Below are 21,213 nucleotides of genomic sequence, written 5' to 3'. Positions count from 1 at the left end.
TCAGATCAAGTAAGAGTTGTTGGCCGAGCAAAACTTTCCAAGAGTCTCGATAAAATTCTCTCTTTCATTACTTTTTTTTTGTAACCTCAAGCTTTTCACAAAAATCCTCTCCATGCAAGAAAGTAAGGTTAAAAAAATAACCCGTAACATGAAGGTTACGATGAAGATGCCTATCCCATTGCTCCTTAATAATTGTTGTATAATCAAGATTTTAGTAAGGTTTTTCATATACATCTACTATACGTAACAACCTTATATCAGGGCCAGCAATTTTCACCATAATCAAACACTAATCCCAAAATTTGCTATCCAAGATGATATTTTGCCAACCTTTTTTTTCCAGGTATAGATCTGGATACCTTATGATCTGTGAAAAGCTTGTTTGTTGCCAAAGCTTGAAAGTAAAGCTAGAGCACATGAATATTCTTCTTTGTTAGGAAGGAGGTTGCAAAACGATTTGGTCTCGGACGCACGATCTCTCCCCAAACAAATCTTTCGCTTAACCAAGCTAAAAGGCATTGATGATTGTCTACAAAAACTGTCACCTTACATGAACGTGATGCGAGGCTTTGAAAGTGGATGCTACTGGTATCCTTCAAGATCAAGTTCAAACAGAGAGCTGCACAAGGAGACCAACGAATATTACATTACTTGACATGTACCAACTTCCTAGCTTTTATATCACTAGATGCGTTATCAGCATGCATAATTATTAAATAAAAAAAGAGGGAGAATCTGCATCACTAATGTAATACAAGAGCCAAATTCAAAATTTTATTTTCTACCAAGGGCTCTATGATTTGACATAAAAGCACTGACGTTATCGATCATTTAAACTCTTTCTCTCAGCAAGGAGAATAAAAAAGCTGGTAGCAGCATGCACACAATAATTCTCAGAGCCATCGAAACATAGATTCCAGGTGGTACAACTAGAAATCATGTGATCAGTGCGTATCACAAGTAATCTGTATAGTGCTGTTTTTCTTCAGAAACAAGCAACTCAGCAAACTATTCTTAAAAACAAAAAAGGAAACATACAAAAAAAGTATGGGAATTGGGAAAGGGGCAGAGAAAAAGAAATTGCTCATCTAGGCAAAATTGTAGGTTGAGGTGAAGGTTCGCACTGTAGTAAACAGGATCTATGAGTGCATAGAACTCAACAACTTCAGGGCAAGAGCTTCTTGGTCTGCAAGTGAAATGGAATCGGTACTTATGCCTGCATTATCTCTACTTTCTGTCATCTCGGCATTATCACTATCACTATCAAAATATTTCTTTGATCTTTTATGCTTTCTGCCCTCTCCTTCTGAACCAGAGAGATCATCCTCGCCTTCTCCATCCTCCTCTAAACCCATAGATCCTATTTTCCTCTTCATCTTTTCCTTAATCCGTTTCTCTCGGCGGCGCTGGCGATCTAAAACTTTATCTTCCTTGTCCACATGCTTCATTTGTTCCCTCATGTTTTTATAGTATTCTTCTCTTTTGTCTGCAAATGAACAACAGATTAATGAGAAAACAAAGGCTGACCAATGCAAAGGACAATTTGTTTCAGCTAGACATTTTATCTTTGGCAGACAGCCAATCAAAACAACTATGATCCATAGCTTATATGTGTTTTTAAATTGTCAAAAAACCGTAGCAATGTTTTCAGAGCTAGCAATAATCACGGTGAAGGCCACAGAAAAGTAAAGCATTACTTTGTTTCAGTGCAAAACAAGCTAGTTCTGTCCGGGAATATCAGTCAAGATAATTCATGCGTGGAAATTCAGGAGAAGTTACCTTGGTCAAGCAGAGATGAATTATCAACATTCTTTCTATCAGCCACTCTTGCAAGTGGAGGAAGTGTATTGCCTTCTTCATCAAAGACAACCCTTGTCCCTACCGGTCTATGGACATTGATCTTCAACTTCTTTTTCTTCAAAACTCGTGTTGCAGGCCTGCAAAAACAAAACCAGATCCCATTATTAAGGATAAGAAAACAAAGGTTTAATCCAATAAGATTTAGCCTAGTCAGATGATTCATTCACAAATAATTCCAATGTCTTATTCCATTACATTTCACAGAAGAGGAATAATTCCAAAAAGATGCCACATTATTGCATCAATTAAGTGCGTGTTTAGTATTGTGGCGTAGAGTGCTTTTTAAAAGTGTTTTTTGCTTAAAAAAGCATTAAAATGATTTTTTTTTCATTTTTGACACCAGCACATCAAAATTAAAAAAAAAAACACTAAAAAAAGCATTGATTTGATGGTTTTTCAAGGAAAAAGCACTTGAAAGCGGAAGCCACCGCACTTCCAAACAGGTTTGATGGGGGAATTAGTCATTTGAAAATCTTCAAAAGCTGCTTGTAGTTAATTCTTATATCTAGAAGCACTGTGGCATGAACATATTTCCATATTTTTTAAGAAGTTACTTACACAAGATCTTCAATTTCGCCTGTTTTTGCTTCACTCCCATTTAGAGCATTCTTCGTTTGAAGAAAACCTTTTTCCCCGTTCTCTTCCTCTGAATCACCAATCTCTAGATTCTCTTTTAGTCTGGCCACACTTTCTTCCCTGAAGTTACCGATATCAAGCTTCTCACCTGGTATCTCTGCAGCATCCTCCTTTTCAGAATCTTCTGATTCGAGAAGAGCAGATTTTCCAAATGCCTTTTTCCCTTTTATTTTCTGGTTCAGAAAACGGACTTTTGGGGTCATAGGTAGACCCAATGAAGCTGAAAATTCTTCAATAGATAGCTTCAACACATCAAACACTTCTTTGTCCTTCTGTATATGTATAGATCGCAAATATGTTATGAAGGCCCTCTGAGCTAGCTGCTGCATATCAGGATACTTGACTAGTAAAGCTGACAACAATCCAGAAACTGGCTGCAGTCTTTTTGTATTTGCCTGAGAATCAGCATAAAAGCATGTTTAGCATCATGAACCCATGCATATAAGGGACTCAATGCTGTAAACACAAATTAAAGTCAACCACAACTGATTATTTCAGGTAGTAAACCAATCAGCAGATCTACCCCTCCAAATTGAAATAAACCAGGTTAAGATAATACATTTTTCGATTAAGGCACCCACCTTAATAAACTGTACGGGAATTTTTGCTGTTTGCAATTTTTCAAGCATTTTCATTTCTGAAGGCATCAGAAACAAAACCGACCTTCCTCCAGCCAGATAGCGTGCTGTGCGACCAACCCTGTGTATGTAGGATGCAACATCATCTGGACAATCTACCTATAGAAGAAACAAGTTCTAAGAACCTCATCATTGGGAAAGATGTGCCAGGGCTTTGTCTCAAAAACAAATATCTCACCTGGACAACCCAGTCAACTGCCTTATTAAAATCAAGGCCTCTTGAGGCTACATCAGTTGAGAAGAGAACTGAATGACTTTCGCAGAACTGAGAATAAATTCCCATCCTTTTCTCCTGCTTCATTCTTCCATGGAGACACTTCAATGGGATTCCAGGCCGTAGTTTCTTAAATGCTTCAAAGACAAATTTCACCTATCAAATGGCGCAATTCAGAGTTGTCAAGAACAGTTGTAACTGGGTTGATTATGAAACTAGATATTGTAGAAAAAAAACAGAACAAAAGAGTTACATCTGGCACGCTTGAAGAATGGACAAGTAATACTTCCTCAACTACCTATGCTGGCCAAACCATTCAATTATATTTCCCTGTCTACAACACCAAATCTAGAAATTGCCAGGTAGAACAAGATGAAATCATCTCAAGCTTGAAATGCAAATGCCCATACCAATGCACTCATCAATATAATATAAAATTTGAGTGATCCACTAATGCTCAGTTAACTATGGCATGCCGTAAACAAATTAACTTAAGTCGATGGAAGGAACCATCCAGGCTCCAAACCCAATCGCACACATGTCTACTACGAGTTCCTACTGTCTTAATCAGGCATTGGCTGCAACATGTCCAGCTAGTAATTGAAGAAGTGGCTTAGTTTCACAACCAAATACAATGGCGGTATTAAATCAACATCAAACACCCTTATCCACAAAAAAAATCACTAGCTTCTCAAAGGAACACTGACAAGTTACCTGTTTGCAGCTAGAAAGAAACACAAGAATCTTTGAGTTAAGATGAGCTTTTACAAAACTCCATAGCATATCTAGCTTCTGCTCAAGAGGAACAATCATTGCAGTTTGCTGCAGGCGGTTGGGAGTTGCTGTCTCAGCATCTTCATGCACACTGATATACTCTGGGTCCTTCAAACTCAGTCTTGCAAGATCCTGAATGGACTTTGTTTGAGTTGCAGAGAAAAGCAATGTTTGTCTACGCTTAGGTAGCTGTGCGACAATTGCATTCAGAGTCTTTTTAAATCCAACATCAAGAATACGATCTGCCTCATCAAGGACCAAAACCTGTTCTATGGCCAGCAATGCACTCAAATCAGATAAGACAAAACAGGATCTAAATTTAATTCCCAAACAGTAGGTGCATAGGCACAGGAAAGAAAGATCAGTATGGAGTTCATTGGAGCAAGATTAAGTAGTTGGAATGGTTCAGAGTGGAGAAAAGTTAAAGAGCATTTTTCCCAGCAGAAAATGAAAGTAAAACATCATAAGAATGTTAGTTGATACCAAGTGAAAGTAATTAGATTTGGAAGCTAAATTCATCTCTCTCTCTAAAACAAAAGTCTTCTGACAAGACATTGTGGATAAGCACAGTCTCTTGTGTTATCCATGTTTTGAAAATGAAAATATAAAAAAATGACCAGCAAAAAAAAGAAAAAGAAAAAGGAAAAAAACAGTTATGTTGACCTGAAGCTGTGAACAATCAAAATTTGGAGTCTCGTCCATATGCTGAAGAAGTCTTCCAGGAGTGCAAACTAATATGTTCAGAGCATTAACATGTTCTTTCTCCATTTCCACTTCCTTTCGACCACCAATGAGTAGTCCAGCGCTAAAGTTATGGAACTTCCCAACAGTTTTCAATACATCAAAAAGCTGCCCTGCTAATTCCCTTGTGGGAGAGATAATGATGCCGCCTACTCCATCCTCAGAACCCCATCTTTCTTTATATAATTTTTCCACAATCTGAATTCCAGATATAAATCAATAAATATGTAGAAACATAAAAACATCAATTCCATCATCCAATCATCCAAAAAATTCTCTATTGAACTGCGGAACAAGTAATAGTCTAACCTTCAGATTTAAGTGCTCAAGTTAAGCATCCCTGTATTGTTCAATAACTTCTCATTTCAAACTGACAAAAGAAAAACTAAACTACACTAATTACTTCCTAAAAATCCATTCTTTTCCCGATAATTAATCTGTCAATCAAAGTACAGAAGCACAAAACTAAACTGTACTAACTTTAATAAGAGAATCATAATAAAAACAAGCAAAACAAGCCGAACCCGTCAAAGTTAGAGCCGAGAAAGATATAACACCCATTCATTTCCCAATTATCAATTTTTTTCCCATTCCGTACCACCAGAAAAGACATCTGTCGACCCTAAAAATCCATTCTATTCCCAGTTCTTTTTTTTTTCCTATTTTGCAACGCCAAATATCTGCCACTGAACCACACAAGTTCAAAATAAGAACCACACTAGGTTTTTCCCCCACTTTTTGCATGAAAAAGGCAACAAAAGCAAGCAAATCAAACCCATAAAACTCAAAATAAAAATAAAACCAACTCACAGGAATAATAAAAGCGAGTGTTTTGCCAGACCCAGTTTTAGCAGCACCAAGAATATCCCTTCCACAAAGAGAATGAGGCAAAGAAGCCCTTTGTATATCAGTCATTTTAGAAAAATTCGCTCTCTGTAACCCATCTTGCGTTCTCTTTGACAAAGGCAATTCCTTGAACATTGTAGCCCCTGAATATCTTGAAAATTTATCATCTTGAAGGGGCCCAATTGGTGCATCTTTTGGTAGTGGTGGGAGTGATAAAGGGTTGGTCCCTGAGTCTGGTTTTTGTGAGTCTATCCATTGGTTTAGCTTGGAGATTTCTTCCTGTTCTGCTTCATGGCGATCCCTTCTTGTTTGTTTAGACTTTGGTTTTGATTTTCTCATCGTGGAAGCTAACTCTGGAAGTTGGAGAGACAGAGAGAGATGAAGGCAATAGCTAGGAGAAGATTCGATGGATTAGGGTTTTGTCAAGGTTTTGCTTTTCTTTTGTATTTTATTTTTGGTCTCGAAGCCACGTGTGTATCTACCTGGAGACACGTGACAATAATTCAGAGTAACTGTCCCTTCCCCGGCCATGTGAAAGAAAAAACAATTTGAAGTTCACTCGGTTAATTTACAACTCGTTTAAAATTTATTAACTTTTATTTTTTTAAAATAAAATCATTTTATATTTTTAAAAATATTTTTAATAACTAACCCAAAAATTGAGCCGAATAAATTTAATAACTAGTAGCTATGATTTTTTTCCTTTTGAAAGACATAAATTATAAATTTATAATAATAGTCTTTTACTTCTTTTTTTAAAAAAAAGGTATTTTCAATTTCAAAGTCAATTTTTGCGAATAAAAATCAACTCTTAATTAGCTTATTCATATCTCTAATAAAAAAAATATTTACTGTTTTTTTTTATTGGATTTCAACTTTTGATGATAAAATAGAAATCATATTTATTTATTAGTAGAGTTGAAAAAGATTTTTTCTACACAAAAAAATTAAGCAAGAGTTTTATACATGAGATTTGGTAATCACTTTAATCTTTCATCCATAATTTTTAAACATGGTCTGGTAGTCAGCCCAGTTTAAGGCATGGATTTCAAGTTTTGATCAAGTATTGGGTAGCTCGAGTTAATTTTTTTTAAAAAAATCAAAACAACATCGTTTCAGTAAAAAAAAAGTTAATGGATTGCAACCAGGTTTTTGACCGGGTCTTGTCGGGTCACCTCGAGTTTTGCTTTTCTTTATTTTTTTAAATCCTGTCCAGTTCCAGCTCTAGGTCGGTCGGGTTCTAAGTATACCTATCGGGTCGAGTTTCAAAATTATGTTTGCATCTAAATAAAAAAAATTGAACTAGAAGAATTTTTCATGAACATTTATATCATAAATAGTATACTCAAAATTTAACCATGAAAAAAAAACACAATGCTCTTTTCTAATTTAAAGAAGAAAAAAATATACCTATAATCATACTTGATTATTTATTTATTTATGAGTAAATTACAAGTATGGTATTATTTGGCAAGTGTGAAAAAAAACTAATTTAAAGAAATCTGTTTTTCATATTTTTTTTTGATTTTATAAATTCATAATATCTAATACTGATGCAATGGTGTATTTTTATAATTATTTGAGTTAAAAAAACCAATATTGATCAATGCATAATCTAATATAGAAACTTATTTCATCTTCAAATAAAAAAATAAAATCGCCTTTGAGTATATCTTATGATTTTGGGAAATTTTCTATAAGTATTAAAAACTTGTGAAATCGTATATAATATTTTTCAAAGAACACTAACACAAAATAAACCTTATAACTATTGACAAACACTGTACGATTCATCCAATAAATGAATTTACAAACCTATAATAAATTATTATCCTTAGCACATGCATTCACGTGTGTCAATAAAATTTTTAAAATTAATTGAAAAAATAAAAAAATATTATATAGAAATAAAACTTGAATAAAATAATCCATAATGTGTATCATCTTTTGTTTGGTTAAAATTTTTTCAAAAAAAACCAAAACCGGTTCAAACCGTCCGGTTTCGGTTCGGTTATTTTATAACAAAAACTATTTTTTCCAGTTTGGCTTGAGTTTTTTTTGTTTGGGTTCGGTTTAGTTTGTTTTTTTAATTTCAGGCTTATAAAACCGAAATCGAACCGAATCGGTCGGTTTTTTAAAATTTCTAATTGGTTTAATCGAGTTTTTTCACAGTTCGGTTTTTTCGGTTATTGTTTTCTAGTGTTCTCGGTTTAATCAATTTTTCAATTTTTTTCTCACCACTAATGATTACCATTATCTTTGTAACATTCACAAATTGTTTTATTTTAAAAAATTTCTTTTTAATTATATATCTATATATATATAAATAAATAAAAACCTTATTCGAAAATCTAATTAAAGAGTCCCTTTTGAACTATTAGCTGGCATTCCCTAATATATTATTGTTTATCTTCTTTTATTATATTTTCATTTTTATTCTCTCTTAATCACTGTCCACGATTCTCTCTCCCCATAATATATCTCCCTTGTATTATTCAATTTACTCTTTATAAAATTCTTTTGGCTACGTGTGTGTGTCAGGAATTTAATATAATAATTTAATAAACTTTAATTATATTTTAAATTTAATTATTAGCTTTTATTAAATATATTTCTAAGTATTTTTACTACTCAAAGTTTGCAGTTATAAATATTTATTTAATAAAAGAGATAACTATGGGAGGGAGAGATAAATAAAAAAATTTTAAAAAATAAAATTTTAAAGAAGTATTAATAATTACACTTTAGAATCATAAGATCTTTTTTTTTTGATATATTAATATTAAAAATACGAAAAATTTATTTTAATATTTTTTAAATAAAAAATATTTTCTTAAAATATATTATAATACTAAACACACACTTATTACATACATGTATACGACATTAAAAAAAAAAAGCCAACGAAAACTCATCAAACAAAACAACAAAGACACGATCACGTACAAAGAACACACAAGGAAAAAAGCATCTCTCTATTTTCCAGTTTCCTTCCATTTTTTCCTTTAGATCTCTCCCTCCATCTAGCACAAACTCTTTGTAAGAAAAACTTACATACACAAAAGTTTTATCATTGTTTTTTTTGGGTACAAACAGAGATGGGTTACAAAAACAGAGCAGAAGCTGAAACAGAGGCATGCTTAAACGAGGCTTTATTGTTTGCTACTATGTGTATAATTGGACTCCCTGTTGATGTGCACATTAGAGATGGTTCTGTCTACTTTGGGACTTTTCACACTGCTTCTTTCGACAAGGAAAACGGTGAGTTTTTTCTTTCTTTCAGAAGAAAAGATTGCTTCTATTTAGCTTTGGTTTTTGAATTACTTGAAAGTTATGATTTTTGTTCAAAATGGTATCTGGGTTCTGATTTTTGTAAGCATTCCTATCTGGGTTTTGGTTTTATTGAGAAATGGTTATGGTACCTTTTGTTATGGATGGGATCAGATTGGATTCTGATCTTGGTTTTTGCCTATTGTCTTAGCATATATTTTGTTTCTGTTTCTGTTGTGTACTCTATTTAGCTAAGTAATGGAGGGTTTCGCTGTTTCATCTGTTTAACATAGACTGAATTTGGTACTCTTGGCAATACGAGTCCATAAAGATTGGAAATTCATTTGTGAAGTCAAGTTATGGACTTTGCGCAGGTATTGTTTTGAAGGAAGCAAGATTGACTAAAAAGGGAAAATCCAGTGCAAATGTAGGTAATGGGAGTGTGATAGAGACACTTGTAATTCTTTCAGTTGATATTGTTCAAGTTGTTGCTAAGGTATGCAACTCTTTCTTTTTTAGATCTCTGTTAGTTATAAGGATTCAACATTGGAGAGTCCGCCTAATATGCGTGCTTCATTGTATGTAGGGAGTTCTATTTCCAGCTGATGGTGTCGCTGCAAATATATCTGGTGACAATGCAGAAGCTGCTGTAACCAATGCTTCATCTTCTGAGATTGCAGTGAGTGAGGCAAAGAAATCTAACATGTTCACTGTGGACAGAAAGAAATCTAATCAAAACAGGTATTTTCTTGTTTTGGATTTGGGTTGGAAGGATTGGTGTTAACTGTTGAAATTTAATTATAAGTTGTAACAATTTAAAGTCATATTTATTGGTTTACTTTTCTTTTCCATGTTGCATTCATTTCCAAGTTGACTTTTAGTTATATTTTGATGGTTTCTCTAGGGCGACATTTTTTTTATTTCCATGGTTTGTACATAATGAGCACCACTTTAGCGCCTTTTGCATGTTTTCAGACACATATATACTATTGTTGATTAATTAAGAGATAACAACCTACTTTTTCCCTTCTGTACTAGTACAGAAAATCGGTCGAGGAAATATTTCATCATCCAAGCAATATTCCTTTTCTTTGGTTATATGTATAAAACTCTTCACTAATTGTACCTATGAAGTAGGGGTTCAGCCAAAAACAAGAATGGTTCTTCTCAAGGTCTTATGCTGACAAGAGCAGGGAAGGATCATGAAGGGAGAAAAATGCCACCAAATGACATAGGAAATGTCATGGAATTTGAACATGGGAAAAGAGATGGTGTAAATATCTCAAAGGTGAGGCTTCTATTTTCTTTTTCTTTTTCTTTTGTCTAATAGGGAAAGAGTTTTGTAAGCTTGTCTTGATACTCATCAAAAGATATCTGTAAATGATTTTAACTTGTGTTTGATTATTAGCATTTCTGTCACGAGAGACCTGTATCAGCAGCAGCATAGTCGGCTGTTTATAATTCTGACAGCAGGTTTTTAGTTTAAGATGGCTGTGCTTTTTTTTTTTTAATGCTACCTAGGATGCATCTAATTGATGTTTTGGATGATATGATGGATTGGCACATGGGTTGAAGGGAATCCTTTCAATTACTGGATAAATGAGTCAGTGGTAATTAATATATGTAGTAGGGATACATTATTTAAGATGCTTGTGTGTGAGAAAGAGATATAGGTACACTTTTCACTTCTTTTCTTTTTAACTTTTTTAATTTCTGTTTTGTGTACGAAGAGAGAAGCTTCTTCTGGTGACTCAGTTAATGGAAGGTATAAATTAAATTACCAGCCTTTTCCAAATTTCAAGTGATATTTACTAAGTTTAAATTATTTTCTTATATGAAATTCCTTCTAACTTTCAGATTCCTGTCAATTATTTTTTTCTGACAGGCAGACTGGAGAAGACTGGTCACAGGGAGAGCAGGATCTCTATAAACATAAGTTTGAGTTTCAAAGGGAAAAGAGTGTATGTCTTGACAGGCATAGTTTATTTCTTTGCTTAATGCCCTATGTTTGTAGAAGTGGAAACTATTTGTCTATTGAGTGTTTGATGTAAATTTTTACTTGTGCAATTGATTTGTGCAGGCTGATGAAGTTCATAGCCCAAATGCAATCAGTAAGTTCAATTTCCATCTCTGGGTTTAATTACTTGTTCAGAACTTAGCAGACAGGTCTGCCTTAATATTGTGAATTTCTTTCACGAAAAGAAACTAGAAGAGGAGGCATGCATTCTTTTAGTAGTGAATAGTTCTGATACTACCAGTGGATATGTTTGTAATAAAATACTCATTATGTATATAAGACTTCGTTTCCTGGCTTCATAATAACAATCATTATTGATAGACTTTGGGCTTTTGTATCAATTGTATCATATTGTACATAACATTCATGCGAATTTAGTGGTTGCATGCCATTTTCTGATTTTTTTTATTATTACAAGGCCCTATGTTGAGATGCATCTAGGCCATAGTTTGTCTGTAAATTGCTAAGCTTTACCACTAATCCCTGATTTTGTCTTGTATTTTTTAAAATTCTTTTGTTGGTTTTGATTCTTGTTTTAATTGCTTATTTTGCTAACATGCAGCAGGGCCTTACCTCAGTGAAGCAAAACGCGTTGCAGAAGGGCGAGTAACAGTGAAGCTGTTGCCTAACGGTGTATCTTGTAATTCTGCTGGTGAGCTTATGAAGCCAGACAATCAATACTGTGGAAGGCCTGCTTCTGTGGGAACCACTTCTCCTATTGCTCTTTGTGCAAGTGTTCCAACTTCTTCCAATCCAACGGTTGATGTTCCTTCAGAATCACTCTGTAGTTCATTAACAAATTCTACTGATGCAGTCTCTCCACGAATCTCAGAATCTAATAGAAGCTCCAAGGCAAGAACCATGTTTTTACCTTTTGGTACCTACCTCTGTGTCATCTCACCTCCTTTGACTGTCAAATTTATATGGCAGTCATCAGGTCACTGGCTGTCTCGTCAGTAAATCATATAGTTTATTGAACCAGCAATTTTTACGAGTAAACTGAAATATTTTGTTGAATAGTTACTGCAATTCATATTGGGTATAGTTTATAATCTATACCACAAGCATTGGTAGAAATCATTGGGTTTAGATTACATTGTAGTTTCCTAGGAATTTTGGAATATTTGCAAGTTCAGTTTTATAATCATGGTGATGTTTTTTGACATTAATTTTCTTTCAGGCATTCAAGCTCAATCCAGGAGCAAAAATTTTTTCTCCATCTTTTTCCAATCCTATATCAGGTACTGCTCCAGCAGTGCCAACAGCTGCAAGCATGGCTTACATACCAAGCAACTCTCCAGCGGTACCTGTTGCTGCTGTCCAGCCAGAAGTCGGGATCCCTTTTGCACCTCGTTCATCTGTCCCTGCTAAGTACCCCCCCTATAGCAACTTGACAGCTGTAAATGGTGGCAGTGGTTCTCAATTTTTGCAAACTGTATGTGTTAGCTAACTTCTAGTTTCTTGCTTATTTTGTAACCCATATCTATTCAAGTCACTAGAAAAAATCAGGAACTTTATGGTCAGCTCTTGGAATATTTTTTTGGTTGAACTAGCCCAAGCTAAACTAAATGACTAATTGTCAAGAGAGGAACCCTCTATTAGTTCTCAAAGGGTTTCATTTTGGCTATAGGTTGTTGGACACATGGGAAGCAGAGCACAGCCACAGCCACTTAGATATTCTGGTCAGTATCATGCTGTTCAGGCAGCACCAGCATTTGTGCCTCCAAATTCTCAATCTGTAAGTAGAAGGAAGATTCACGTGATATCCTTTGGGCAGTTTATTTCTGGTGCTCTGTTGTTTTATTGTTTGTAACTTTATTTTCTAATCTGGTCGCTAATCTTGCTCTCTGTTTCTCAAGGTTATGGTTGGACAACTGGGGCAGCTCATGTATATTCAGCCAGTTTCTCATGTAAGATACCGGATCTGCAACATGAAATAATTAAAGCACTCTGATGTTTGATAGTTACAGATACAACTAACATGTAGTTTCTGGGTGTTGTAGCTTGTATTTAACTGTTTTATTACCGTGCTAGGAAGCAATTTAATCTACATTATGGGGAGGATGGTTTTAAGTCATTATCTGATCTCGAGACAGTTTCTAGAATCAGCCTTGAGCAGTAATTCTAAGCTTCATACTAATTCTTAACATCCTACTGTGATTTACTTTTCTAATTATCTATATAGTTGGCTTCCTCAACCAGTGTTACACCATGCTACTCTTAACATGGATGCTTTTATATTAGCCAAGTTCTAATAGAAGAACGCTTGTTGTGTGTGTCACTGATCTGAAGCTAGATAGCTAATTAGCTAAGATTATAAATATGCTATATTATGTGAAGGAAATTGCAATTATTCGTATCTTACTGACCAAAGCCTGCAGCTATGGAATCTTGCATGTATATCATGAAGGTCTAGTGGCAGGCTTATTTTCTTCTTTTTTCGTGCATAACTTCTTTCTCTTTTTTGACACTTCTGCCATTTTTTTGTTGTTGGAGCTGATCCTCTTGCATTTCAAGTCATCTCAAGATTTTAATTTCTCCACTTCCCTGGAGTTCTTATCCAAGTAGATTAAATGCATGTTATATTTCTCTGATTGTTTCATTGCATTTGTACCATGAAAGGATTTGGTTCCAAGCGCAGCAGCCATATCATCTGTATCTGCACGTCCTATGTCAACTCCTCACCAAGTCCAATATCCTAAACACCAAGGTATGAGAAAGGCATTCCTTTTGTTGGTTGGAATTTTTCATGTGCTATATTGCAAGAGATTCTGGTTTCAAAGGTTGCTGCACATTCCAAGCAAGCTTAGATTTTTTATGTTACTGACTACATGAAGGGACAACCTAACTGCTAGGCTAGCAAGTCAGGATAACTGTTTCAAAAATTAATGTTGAAAATTCCAACCTCTGTCAATGTCCGCAAGGGGTTGATAATCATTATATGCAATGATAATCAATATGTGCACAACCATTTGAGAAACTGATTACTTTGAGTTTCGATTTAATGAGAAACCTTAAATTTAACACTACAAATCAAATATAGGGAAGGTGATTATGTTCTTGCTGGTGCTTGTTTTAGAGCTCCAACATATTCGCACACCCCACCCACTTGCAAAACACACAGAAAAGAAAATGAAGAAAAATATTTCTTGAGCATAATGTAATTATAGTGGCAGTGCTAAGTCTCAGCATCTCTATGTTTTTCTGTGCCTGTTTATCGAGTCTTTGAATTTTTTTTTTTTGGATATTGCAGGAAGTGCAGCTGGCCAAACCTTGCAGCTCTGTGTGGCTCCACCTTTTGTAGCTGGTGGACAACAACCATTTGTAATGCCAAGCCATATTCCTTTTCTTCAGCCACCTATCCCTGCAATTCGCCCCATTCCAGTCCCAGGATCCAATACTCTTTTCAACACCAAGTTTCCATGAGTATATTCCATAGTGAAATCAAGATTCGTTTTCGTAAACAACAAAATTTTGATCCATAGTTCTACTGAAAAACATCGAGCAATAGGCAATTAGTTTCATCCCTCATTTTCAGGGTTTAACTCATTTCAATGATTTCTTGTGAAACCTGATTTGAGAGTGATTTTTTATTTGATGATCCATGCTGTAAGACATGATGTAGGGGTGGTTTTCTGTTTTGGCGAAGAATTATGAGAAGTTACCCCCCCGGTAGAAGGAAGAATTGCATCTTGAAAAGTGATAATACAGGCCCAAAGGTGTAAAGTGTACAATATTGAGACAGAGGCAACAGCTACAAGGTTTTGATACAAAAAGTCGGCGGGATAATTCATTTCATTTTTGGCTCAATTTAGCAACAGTTTTAGGGTTCATGTAGTGGAGATTATTGCTGATTTGTTTTTATTGCTGGAAAATGTTGAGCGTCACCTTTTCCATCGGCCCTAAGGTGTAGGCATCCTTGTTTACAATCCGTAGAAGCAAAGTTTACCATCATTTGAGTGAGAAGTGAGAGATTTTATATCACTGGAGATTTATTTTCATGGAAATTACAATGTCATATCTTCCCTTTTGTTCCTCTCTCCTCTTGTCATGGAATAAATATTATTAGTAGCTCTTTTGAATAACATAAAATTTCTATCCAGTGAGAACCTCAACCTGGAATATTACTCTTGTTACCCAAATTACCTAATGTGAACAGCTTACAATGCATTTTACTCCAGATGAATACTTACAGATCATGCAGTTCCTGAAATACCAACACTGCGCCACCTCACTAAAACGAGTGAATTAAGACACCACAGGGACAGGCCTTAATTTTCCTCGTCTATTTAAAATTCTCCTTGCTAAATCTTTGCTCACCCGTATCTTCCCTTTTACCCTGCAAGATCGCTTTTAGCAAAGATCTACCTGGCACTAGCACAGCTAAAAGCAGGCATGGATGATATAATGATAAAAGCTGAGGCTGTATAAATGTCTAATAAGAAGCTATCCTTCAATTCAAACTGTGAATAAATTACAGTTCCAAATGCTAACAAGCACCTAGGTTTCCTTTATAACTGTAAAGAAAAAATAAGATTAAAGTCTTTGAGGAGACACTTAGCCTCCCACTTTCAAGCAAAGATGGATCTTCTGTGGCCTCTACCTAGTTTATGACGCTAATTATCTATAGACTCGTACAAGCCTAGCAATTTTTTCTCCGGAAACATGTCAGATAGTCCAGAAGCAGCAGGTACACCATCTGCCCGTGCCCTGATCTTAGAAATACTACTCCATTCACTTCCAACCTCGGTTTCTGGGCTTTTCAAATTATCTAGTTCAATCTGGAACCTGCAGCTGGCTCCTCAGTCTGAGCCATCAGAATGTCATGTTTTCCTGCAAAACCTTCTTAAGGTTCAATGTCAATAACAAGTCATTGATCTTGGTACATGACAGATAAATTGAACAATTATTTTACCTGCAAGAGCTGAGTCATTTTGCCAGTCTTGTAGTCCTCAGAAGGTATAGATGCAACTGCAGGATGGCTGTCAACAATAGGCTGTAAAACTTGCAGCGGTTTAACAGACAGGGCCTGTTCTGTGTCACTGCCATCCTTTTTTTCCACAATACCAGAATCTTCCACAGGCAAGTTAACAGCTAAGCTGCTATTAGTCTTTGTTGATTGTGATGGAGCATGAACCCTCCTGATGACTTCAGTTAACAGTTTCTCAAAAGGCATATGAGTTGTTTTCATCGGGCTGGCTTCTGATTCATGGAGTCCCCCTGCTGGATTTTGATTAAAGGGACTTGTTATCACCTGGTGGTTATTTTGAGATTGAAATTGTATAACCTCATTTGTTGGTGTTAATCCATTTGATGAATGAGCAGCATCTAGAACCTGCTTGATTTTTGAAGGCACCAGATGGGCAGTTTGGTTTGTGGCACTGGCACTCAGTGCACCATTTGATAGATTGACTGGCTGAAGTACAACAGGAACTACATTGCCTCTTGATATTGTAGGAGTTTGGGGTACCACTGAAAGCACCTGCTTACCTTTCGAGCCAACTGGATTAGCAGCACGGTCAGCATGAGCAGTTCTATTTCTACCTCTAGGCCCAGGATTTCGGGTGTGTACCTGATTATTGCTTTCTCTCGTAAGGGGAATCTCATTCCTTCTGATCATTGGAACATCTGGGGCAATATCATTTTCTGGATTAACAGGGATGTAATGTCCAGGCTTAAAAACAACACCCATCAAAGTGGTTTCTGTATCACCAACCCTGACATTCAGCAAATATCCAGCATCAAATGTTGCTTCTATGACACCATACACTGACTGGCCTATCATGGCATCAATTGCATTGTTAACTGGACCTACTTGATGTGGCTGATTACTATTGACCACTCCAAATCCAGGAGGAGCATGAGCATTCTCTCCATGGTTTAGATTTTGAATCCCTGGAACATGTGCATTCGCCTCATGATCAACCTCCATTTTAGGGTACTTGCGTGGACGACCACGCCTGCGTTTCAGAGGGACAATTGCTGAAGCATCAGGATTATTCACTTGGTTTGCTTCACTCATGTTCAGTATAATTTCCTGCCTTACCCAAATGATCTTTTATTTGTTTCCCTCCCTGCAGAAAAAGGACAAGTATTTAGTTTGTGAAGCAAATTATGCCAACCATGATGGAATGAAGGCAGTAAAGAGATGAAACACGTGCATTAAAGAAAAAGCATTTAAGTTCTACAAAAAAGTGTACGATATCCATTATGGAATTCTAGAGAACCACTAACGTATGTAGTGCGATAATCCCAAATTTGGTATATTTTCTACAACTGAGATCCTCAGCCCTTAAAAGGATAGGCAATAAAGTGGGAGAATATGAGTCTTCTGAAACCATGTTTAGAATGCTCAATGCTTATATACTACATGTTGATCATGTCTAGAATAAAAAATGTTGATAAACTTATCGTTTTAGCTCAATGAATCATGCTAGAAAACAATTGAAACAAGTTAATACCTTAACAAACAGAATTAACACTACTATACAGTACATAGGATATATCTTGAGTTGAATATCACAAGGTTTAATTTCATACTCTCTCATAATAATTGGCTATCAACAGTTTCAAAAAGCCAACTGAATTTGACTTTGACCGATTATTTTTGAAATTTTTATCAGTTTCAAATCTAAAAAATTAAAATTTAGAAAGTTTCAATTCATATTTTTTATAACATTTTTTTGTTGAATTTTTAATCGAAATAAAACTAAAGAAAAAATTATTCAAAATCATGTTATATTGACTATGAAAAGTTGACAAGGGCCAATTATTATGGGATAGAGGGAGAAATAAATACTAAATTCTGCGAATTAGGGTGCTCAAGTCAAAGAACATGAGCAAAAAGTTTCATAGATAGTTAAGAATGAAATTGCCTAACTTATCCAAAACTATTTACGACAAGATACTCCAAAGCAATACGACAAAACCATACACATTTCTATTTTCTTAATTTGTAATTTAGCAATTAGTGGTATCCTTGGCTAAGCTTGCGCAAATCAAGACAATGTCCCCCTCTCTAGTTTGGTCAAAAGCATACAATCAATGCTAGGACTAGAGGTATCAAGGGGAAATAAATCATCATAGCCTAACCTTAAAATAGAATCACACCCTAATCCAAAACAATACACACTCCAACTAGGGCAACCTCTATGTCACTAGCATACATGTTTCTATTACAAAGTTTCCATATGTACAAGCAATCCCCTGAAATTATATGGATGGTTCAACAAGATGAATCAATGCCGCAATTGTGATTTTTGATACATAGCCATAATGCCTCATATTTTTAACGAATCATATATAACACCTCATTTTAAAAAGGGGATTGTTATTATTATAATGTTGTCTGCATATAATTGTCATGGCCAAATTATTAGATCAGTGTCTGCGCACAACATTTGATATTTTTAACCATTCACATACATGAAATAAAACCCATGGAATCATGATTTAACATTTCTATAGTTAACATTTCTTTTGCATGTTAGGATTTCAATACGAATGAGTGTATTTTTTTAAGTTGAAATAGTGCTACCCAATGTAGGTTCAAGTGGGATGATGAATTAAAGAGCAGTTGTTATTTGACACTGCAATTAGATGGCTCATATTTGATAAGGGAATCGTGCTTGTATCACATATAATTAACAATATTTACATAGTAACAAGCATTATTAAAGATGCTACACTAGTAAGTTTCCAAATGCTATCAACAATTATTATAACCTCTTAATTTATACAAGGATTGAGCTAAATTGCATACAAGCAATCCCTAACAATTCAGTTTATAATAATAATAATAATGTTGATTCTTTTATCTCCTACTTAATGCAAGTGCCCATCGTGTGCTGAAATTGATTGTTTACCTCATATTTCTTTTAAAGGTAGAGATTTCTTGGTTGACAATGGGAAAAAGTAATCGTGTGGTTATTTTCCATAAGATTCATTTGAGTAAATATTCTCTATTGGAGGTCAATTTCATTGAAGCAATTACTTCAATGAACCCTTCCTAATAACCAACCTCTAAGTAGTCATCCCTTATCCTAACTTTTTATTTCCTAATAAAATCTCACGGTTTTTCATCATGTTCAAAGGAAAAGTTGACCTTGCAAATGGTGCTCTAAGGAACCAAGTCATCCTAGAACTAATCATCCACCTAATCTCATCAACTCCTTGTTGCACAAACAGCTTGTCTCACTTAAAGGGGATTTTAATGATGAACAAACACCAACTCCTTGTTGCTCAAATACATATGCTCATTTAAACACAATTTTGCATTACCTAGAACTGACAAGGCCTAAAATTCCTGACATATAATTTTGTTTTAAAGGAACTGCAGGATTTCTATATAGGATGCTTGACCTCATTAAAGATAAACTGAGGACATCCATAACATAAATTATCTTCCTTGCCCCAAAGTCAGCACAGAAAAACCCTGTTCACTATAAAGGTTCTGAATGTTTTTCCTAAATTTCATGAGCTGGCATTCAACACATCAAACTCCCAATTTAGCATTCTTATGCAAACTACAACTGCAAAAGGCTTGTACATGTAGGGGAGGTAGGAAGAGCTGCAAAGTTGTCGCATCTATTGTTATGCTGTACAGAGTTTCTATCTCATCATCCAATCTGCCAAAAATATAAGAGATCATGTGCATCATCAAAAGCCCTAGCCGCTATATGAACAAAGCACCTAAAAAATTAATCACTTACCTAATCTAATTCAGGAAAATTTGGTCAAAATCTCCTACAATGAAACGAGTTATTTGAATGCATAGACAGCAAATTCAGGTAAACACACACACACACACACCTGATCATAAATTTCCTAAAGAAATTCTGAATTGTAACATTGGTAAACAAAGAGTGACAATATCATCACATTAAAAATGCATTTCACTCAAAACAAATAATAGCTCAAGAAAAAAAATTGCAAGAGGCCAAGAGAGAATAAAGTAAGCAGTCCATAAACAAGAGACAGAGAGACATTGTTCCAATAGAGAAAAGTATATTAAAACCCAACAACTAAAACTGAGAAAGAATCAAACCAGTGAGTAACTAATCCTTTTAAAGCATTCCAAGAATGGCAACCAAATGTAACATAATCAACCTGCAAAAACAAACACAAAAAGAATTAGAAGAAGAAACCCCATTAGTTAATAAGTTAAAACAGCAGCAGCAGCAAAAAGACTCAAATTTTAGTTATTTGGACTTGAGAAAAAGCACTGAACCCTCTGTGAAAATGCCACGAAAGGGGTGCTAAGAAACCAGGAAAATAAAAACTTTTAAAAGGGTGTTTTTACAAAGCATGAAAGAAGCAAGGAAGCAAGCCAGCCTACCCTCACGAGCTCTGTTTGTTAATTGTTTTTTCTCCTCTGAAGTGAAAACAAAAAAAGAAAAAAAGAAAAAAAAACAAAGAGCACCAAGAAAATCTAGTCAGAAATATTTTATGTTGTTGTCTTGGAGAGACGCAGATACCGAGGAACAGTTGTGGGGCCACCATTGGTGAGCAGTGATACAGTGGCAAGCCAGTGAGATTTGAGCTTAGATTTTGAACCAATTTATAGCTGGATGATACCATCATGGATGATGTCCAGCTGATAAATGTTTAGTTATTTGCAATTCTATCATAAAGTTATCAGATTCTGTGTATGTGAGGCTGCCATATGTTTCTTTCTTTTATGATGGATAAAAAACGCTAAGCAATGAACCATTTTGCCCACCTTAGTTAAAAAGATATTATGGTTATGATGAGAACTCTACAGCCTGTGATTCTATTTTTGAAGGTATTTTTATTATATTTATAATTATAAGAATCTTTAAAAAAGACACACAGGTAAAATATTATTCTCACATCACTATTTACTGGTGTTATAGGCTTAAATTGATAGATAATTAAGTAAATTTATTGAGGAAAAGCAAAATTTAAATATAGATAACCAAAGTGAAAAAAAAAGAAGCATAAAAGGGCGGTAATTTCAAGATTGAAGTCAAAAATTCATTTTGATTCTCATACTTTTCAAATAATGACTTTTTGGTCCCTTAAGTTTTCCTACATTTTATTTTTTATCCACAACTTCATTTTTCTATTTTCTCATTCCCTAATTTGATAGAGGAGACAAAAAATCATTGTATTACAATGTTAGAGAGAGTCTCTATAACAGCCTCAACATTTATATTCAAAACAAAGAGCAAGGATATGATAATTCAAATAAGATT

The 21,213-nt window shown here is 34.9% G+C and overlaps 3 protein-coding genes across 10 annotated transcripts; 1 reads left to right on the top strand and 2 right to left on the bottom strand.

The window, feature by feature from the left end:
• Positions 1-799: 799 nt before the first annotated feature.
• On the bottom strand, positions 800-6,137 carry LOC133680989 (DEAD-box ATP-dependent RNA helicase 32). Its single transcript, XM_062104067.1, has 8 exons — positions 5,674-6,137; positions 4,786-5,061; positions 4,063-4,386; positions 3,313-3,504; positions 3,078-3,233; positions 2,419-2,891; positions 1,780-1,937; positions 800-1,486 (listed from the first exon to the last, which is right to left on the bottom strand). Exons 1-8 carry the CDS (start codon positions 6,046-6,048, stop codon positions 1,140-1,142), a joined length of 2,301 nt encoding a protein of 766 aa, XP_061960051.1. The 5' UTR covers positions 6,049-6,137; the 3' UTR covers positions 800-1,139.
• A 2,464-nt stretch (positions 6,138-8,601) lies between these two features.
• LOC133668168 (uncharacterized) lies at positions 8,602-15,032 on the top strand. Of its 4 annotated transcripts, none has more exons than XM_062087932.1 (13): positions 8,602-8,970; positions 9,354-9,475; positions 9,566-9,720; positions 10,117-10,267; positions 10,710-10,744; positions 10,865-10,940; positions 11,060-11,090; positions 11,559-11,848; positions 12,177-12,431; positions 12,627-12,734; positions 12,856-12,906; positions 13,619-13,717; positions 14,250-15,032. In XM_062087932.1, exons 1-13 carry the CDS (start codon positions 8,808-8,810, stop codon positions 14,298-14,300), a joined length of 1,587 nt encoding a protein of 528 aa, XP_061943916.1. In that variant the 5' UTR covers positions 8,602-8,807; the 3' UTR covers positions 14,301-15,032. The 4 variants fall into 4 exon arrangements, with proteins under 4 accessions (XP_061943916.1, XP_061943901.1, XP_061943910.1 ...); XM_062087917.1 differs by having other exon boundaries at positions 8,604-8,970; positions 11,562-11,848; positions 13,619-13,706; XM_062087926.1 differs by having other exon boundaries at positions 8,604-8,970; positions 11,559-11,755; positions 13,619-13,706.
• Positions 15,033-15,401: 369 nt separating this feature from the next.
• On the bottom strand, positions 15,402-20,658 carry LOC133668190 (protein METABOLIC NETWORK MODULATOR 1-like). 5 transcript variants are annotated; one of them, XM_062087944.1, is made up of 4 exons: positions 20,334-20,658; positions 20,043-20,104; positions 15,912-17,070; positions 15,402-15,841 (listed from the first exon to the last, which is right to left on the bottom strand). In XM_062087944.1, exons 3-4 carry the CDS (start codon positions 17,016-17,018, stop codon positions 15,812-15,814), a joined length of 1,137 nt encoding a protein of 378 aa, XP_061943928.1. In that variant the 5' UTR covers positions 17,019-17,070; positions 20,043-20,104; positions 20,334-20,658; the 3' UTR covers positions 15,402-15,811. The 5 variants fall into 5 exon arrangements, with proteins under 5 accessions (XP_061943928.1, XP_061943946.1, XP_061943953.1 ...); XM_062087962.1 differs by having other exon boundaries at positions 15,402-15,838; XM_062087969.1 differs by having other exon boundaries at positions 15,402-15,829.
• Positions 20,659-21,213: the final 555 nt, after the last annotated feature.

This window comes from Populus nigra, chromosome 1, assembly GCF_951802175.1.
Source record: "Populus nigra chromosome 1, ddPopNigr1.1, whole genome shotgun sequence".
Taxonomy (NCBI): domain Eukaryota; kingdom Viridiplantae; phylum Streptophyta; class Magnoliopsida; order Malpighiales; family Salicaceae; genus Populus; species Populus nigra.
The sequence above is the reverse complement of the archived record's forward strand: the minus strand, read 5'-3'. Positions and strand labels throughout refer to the sequence as shown.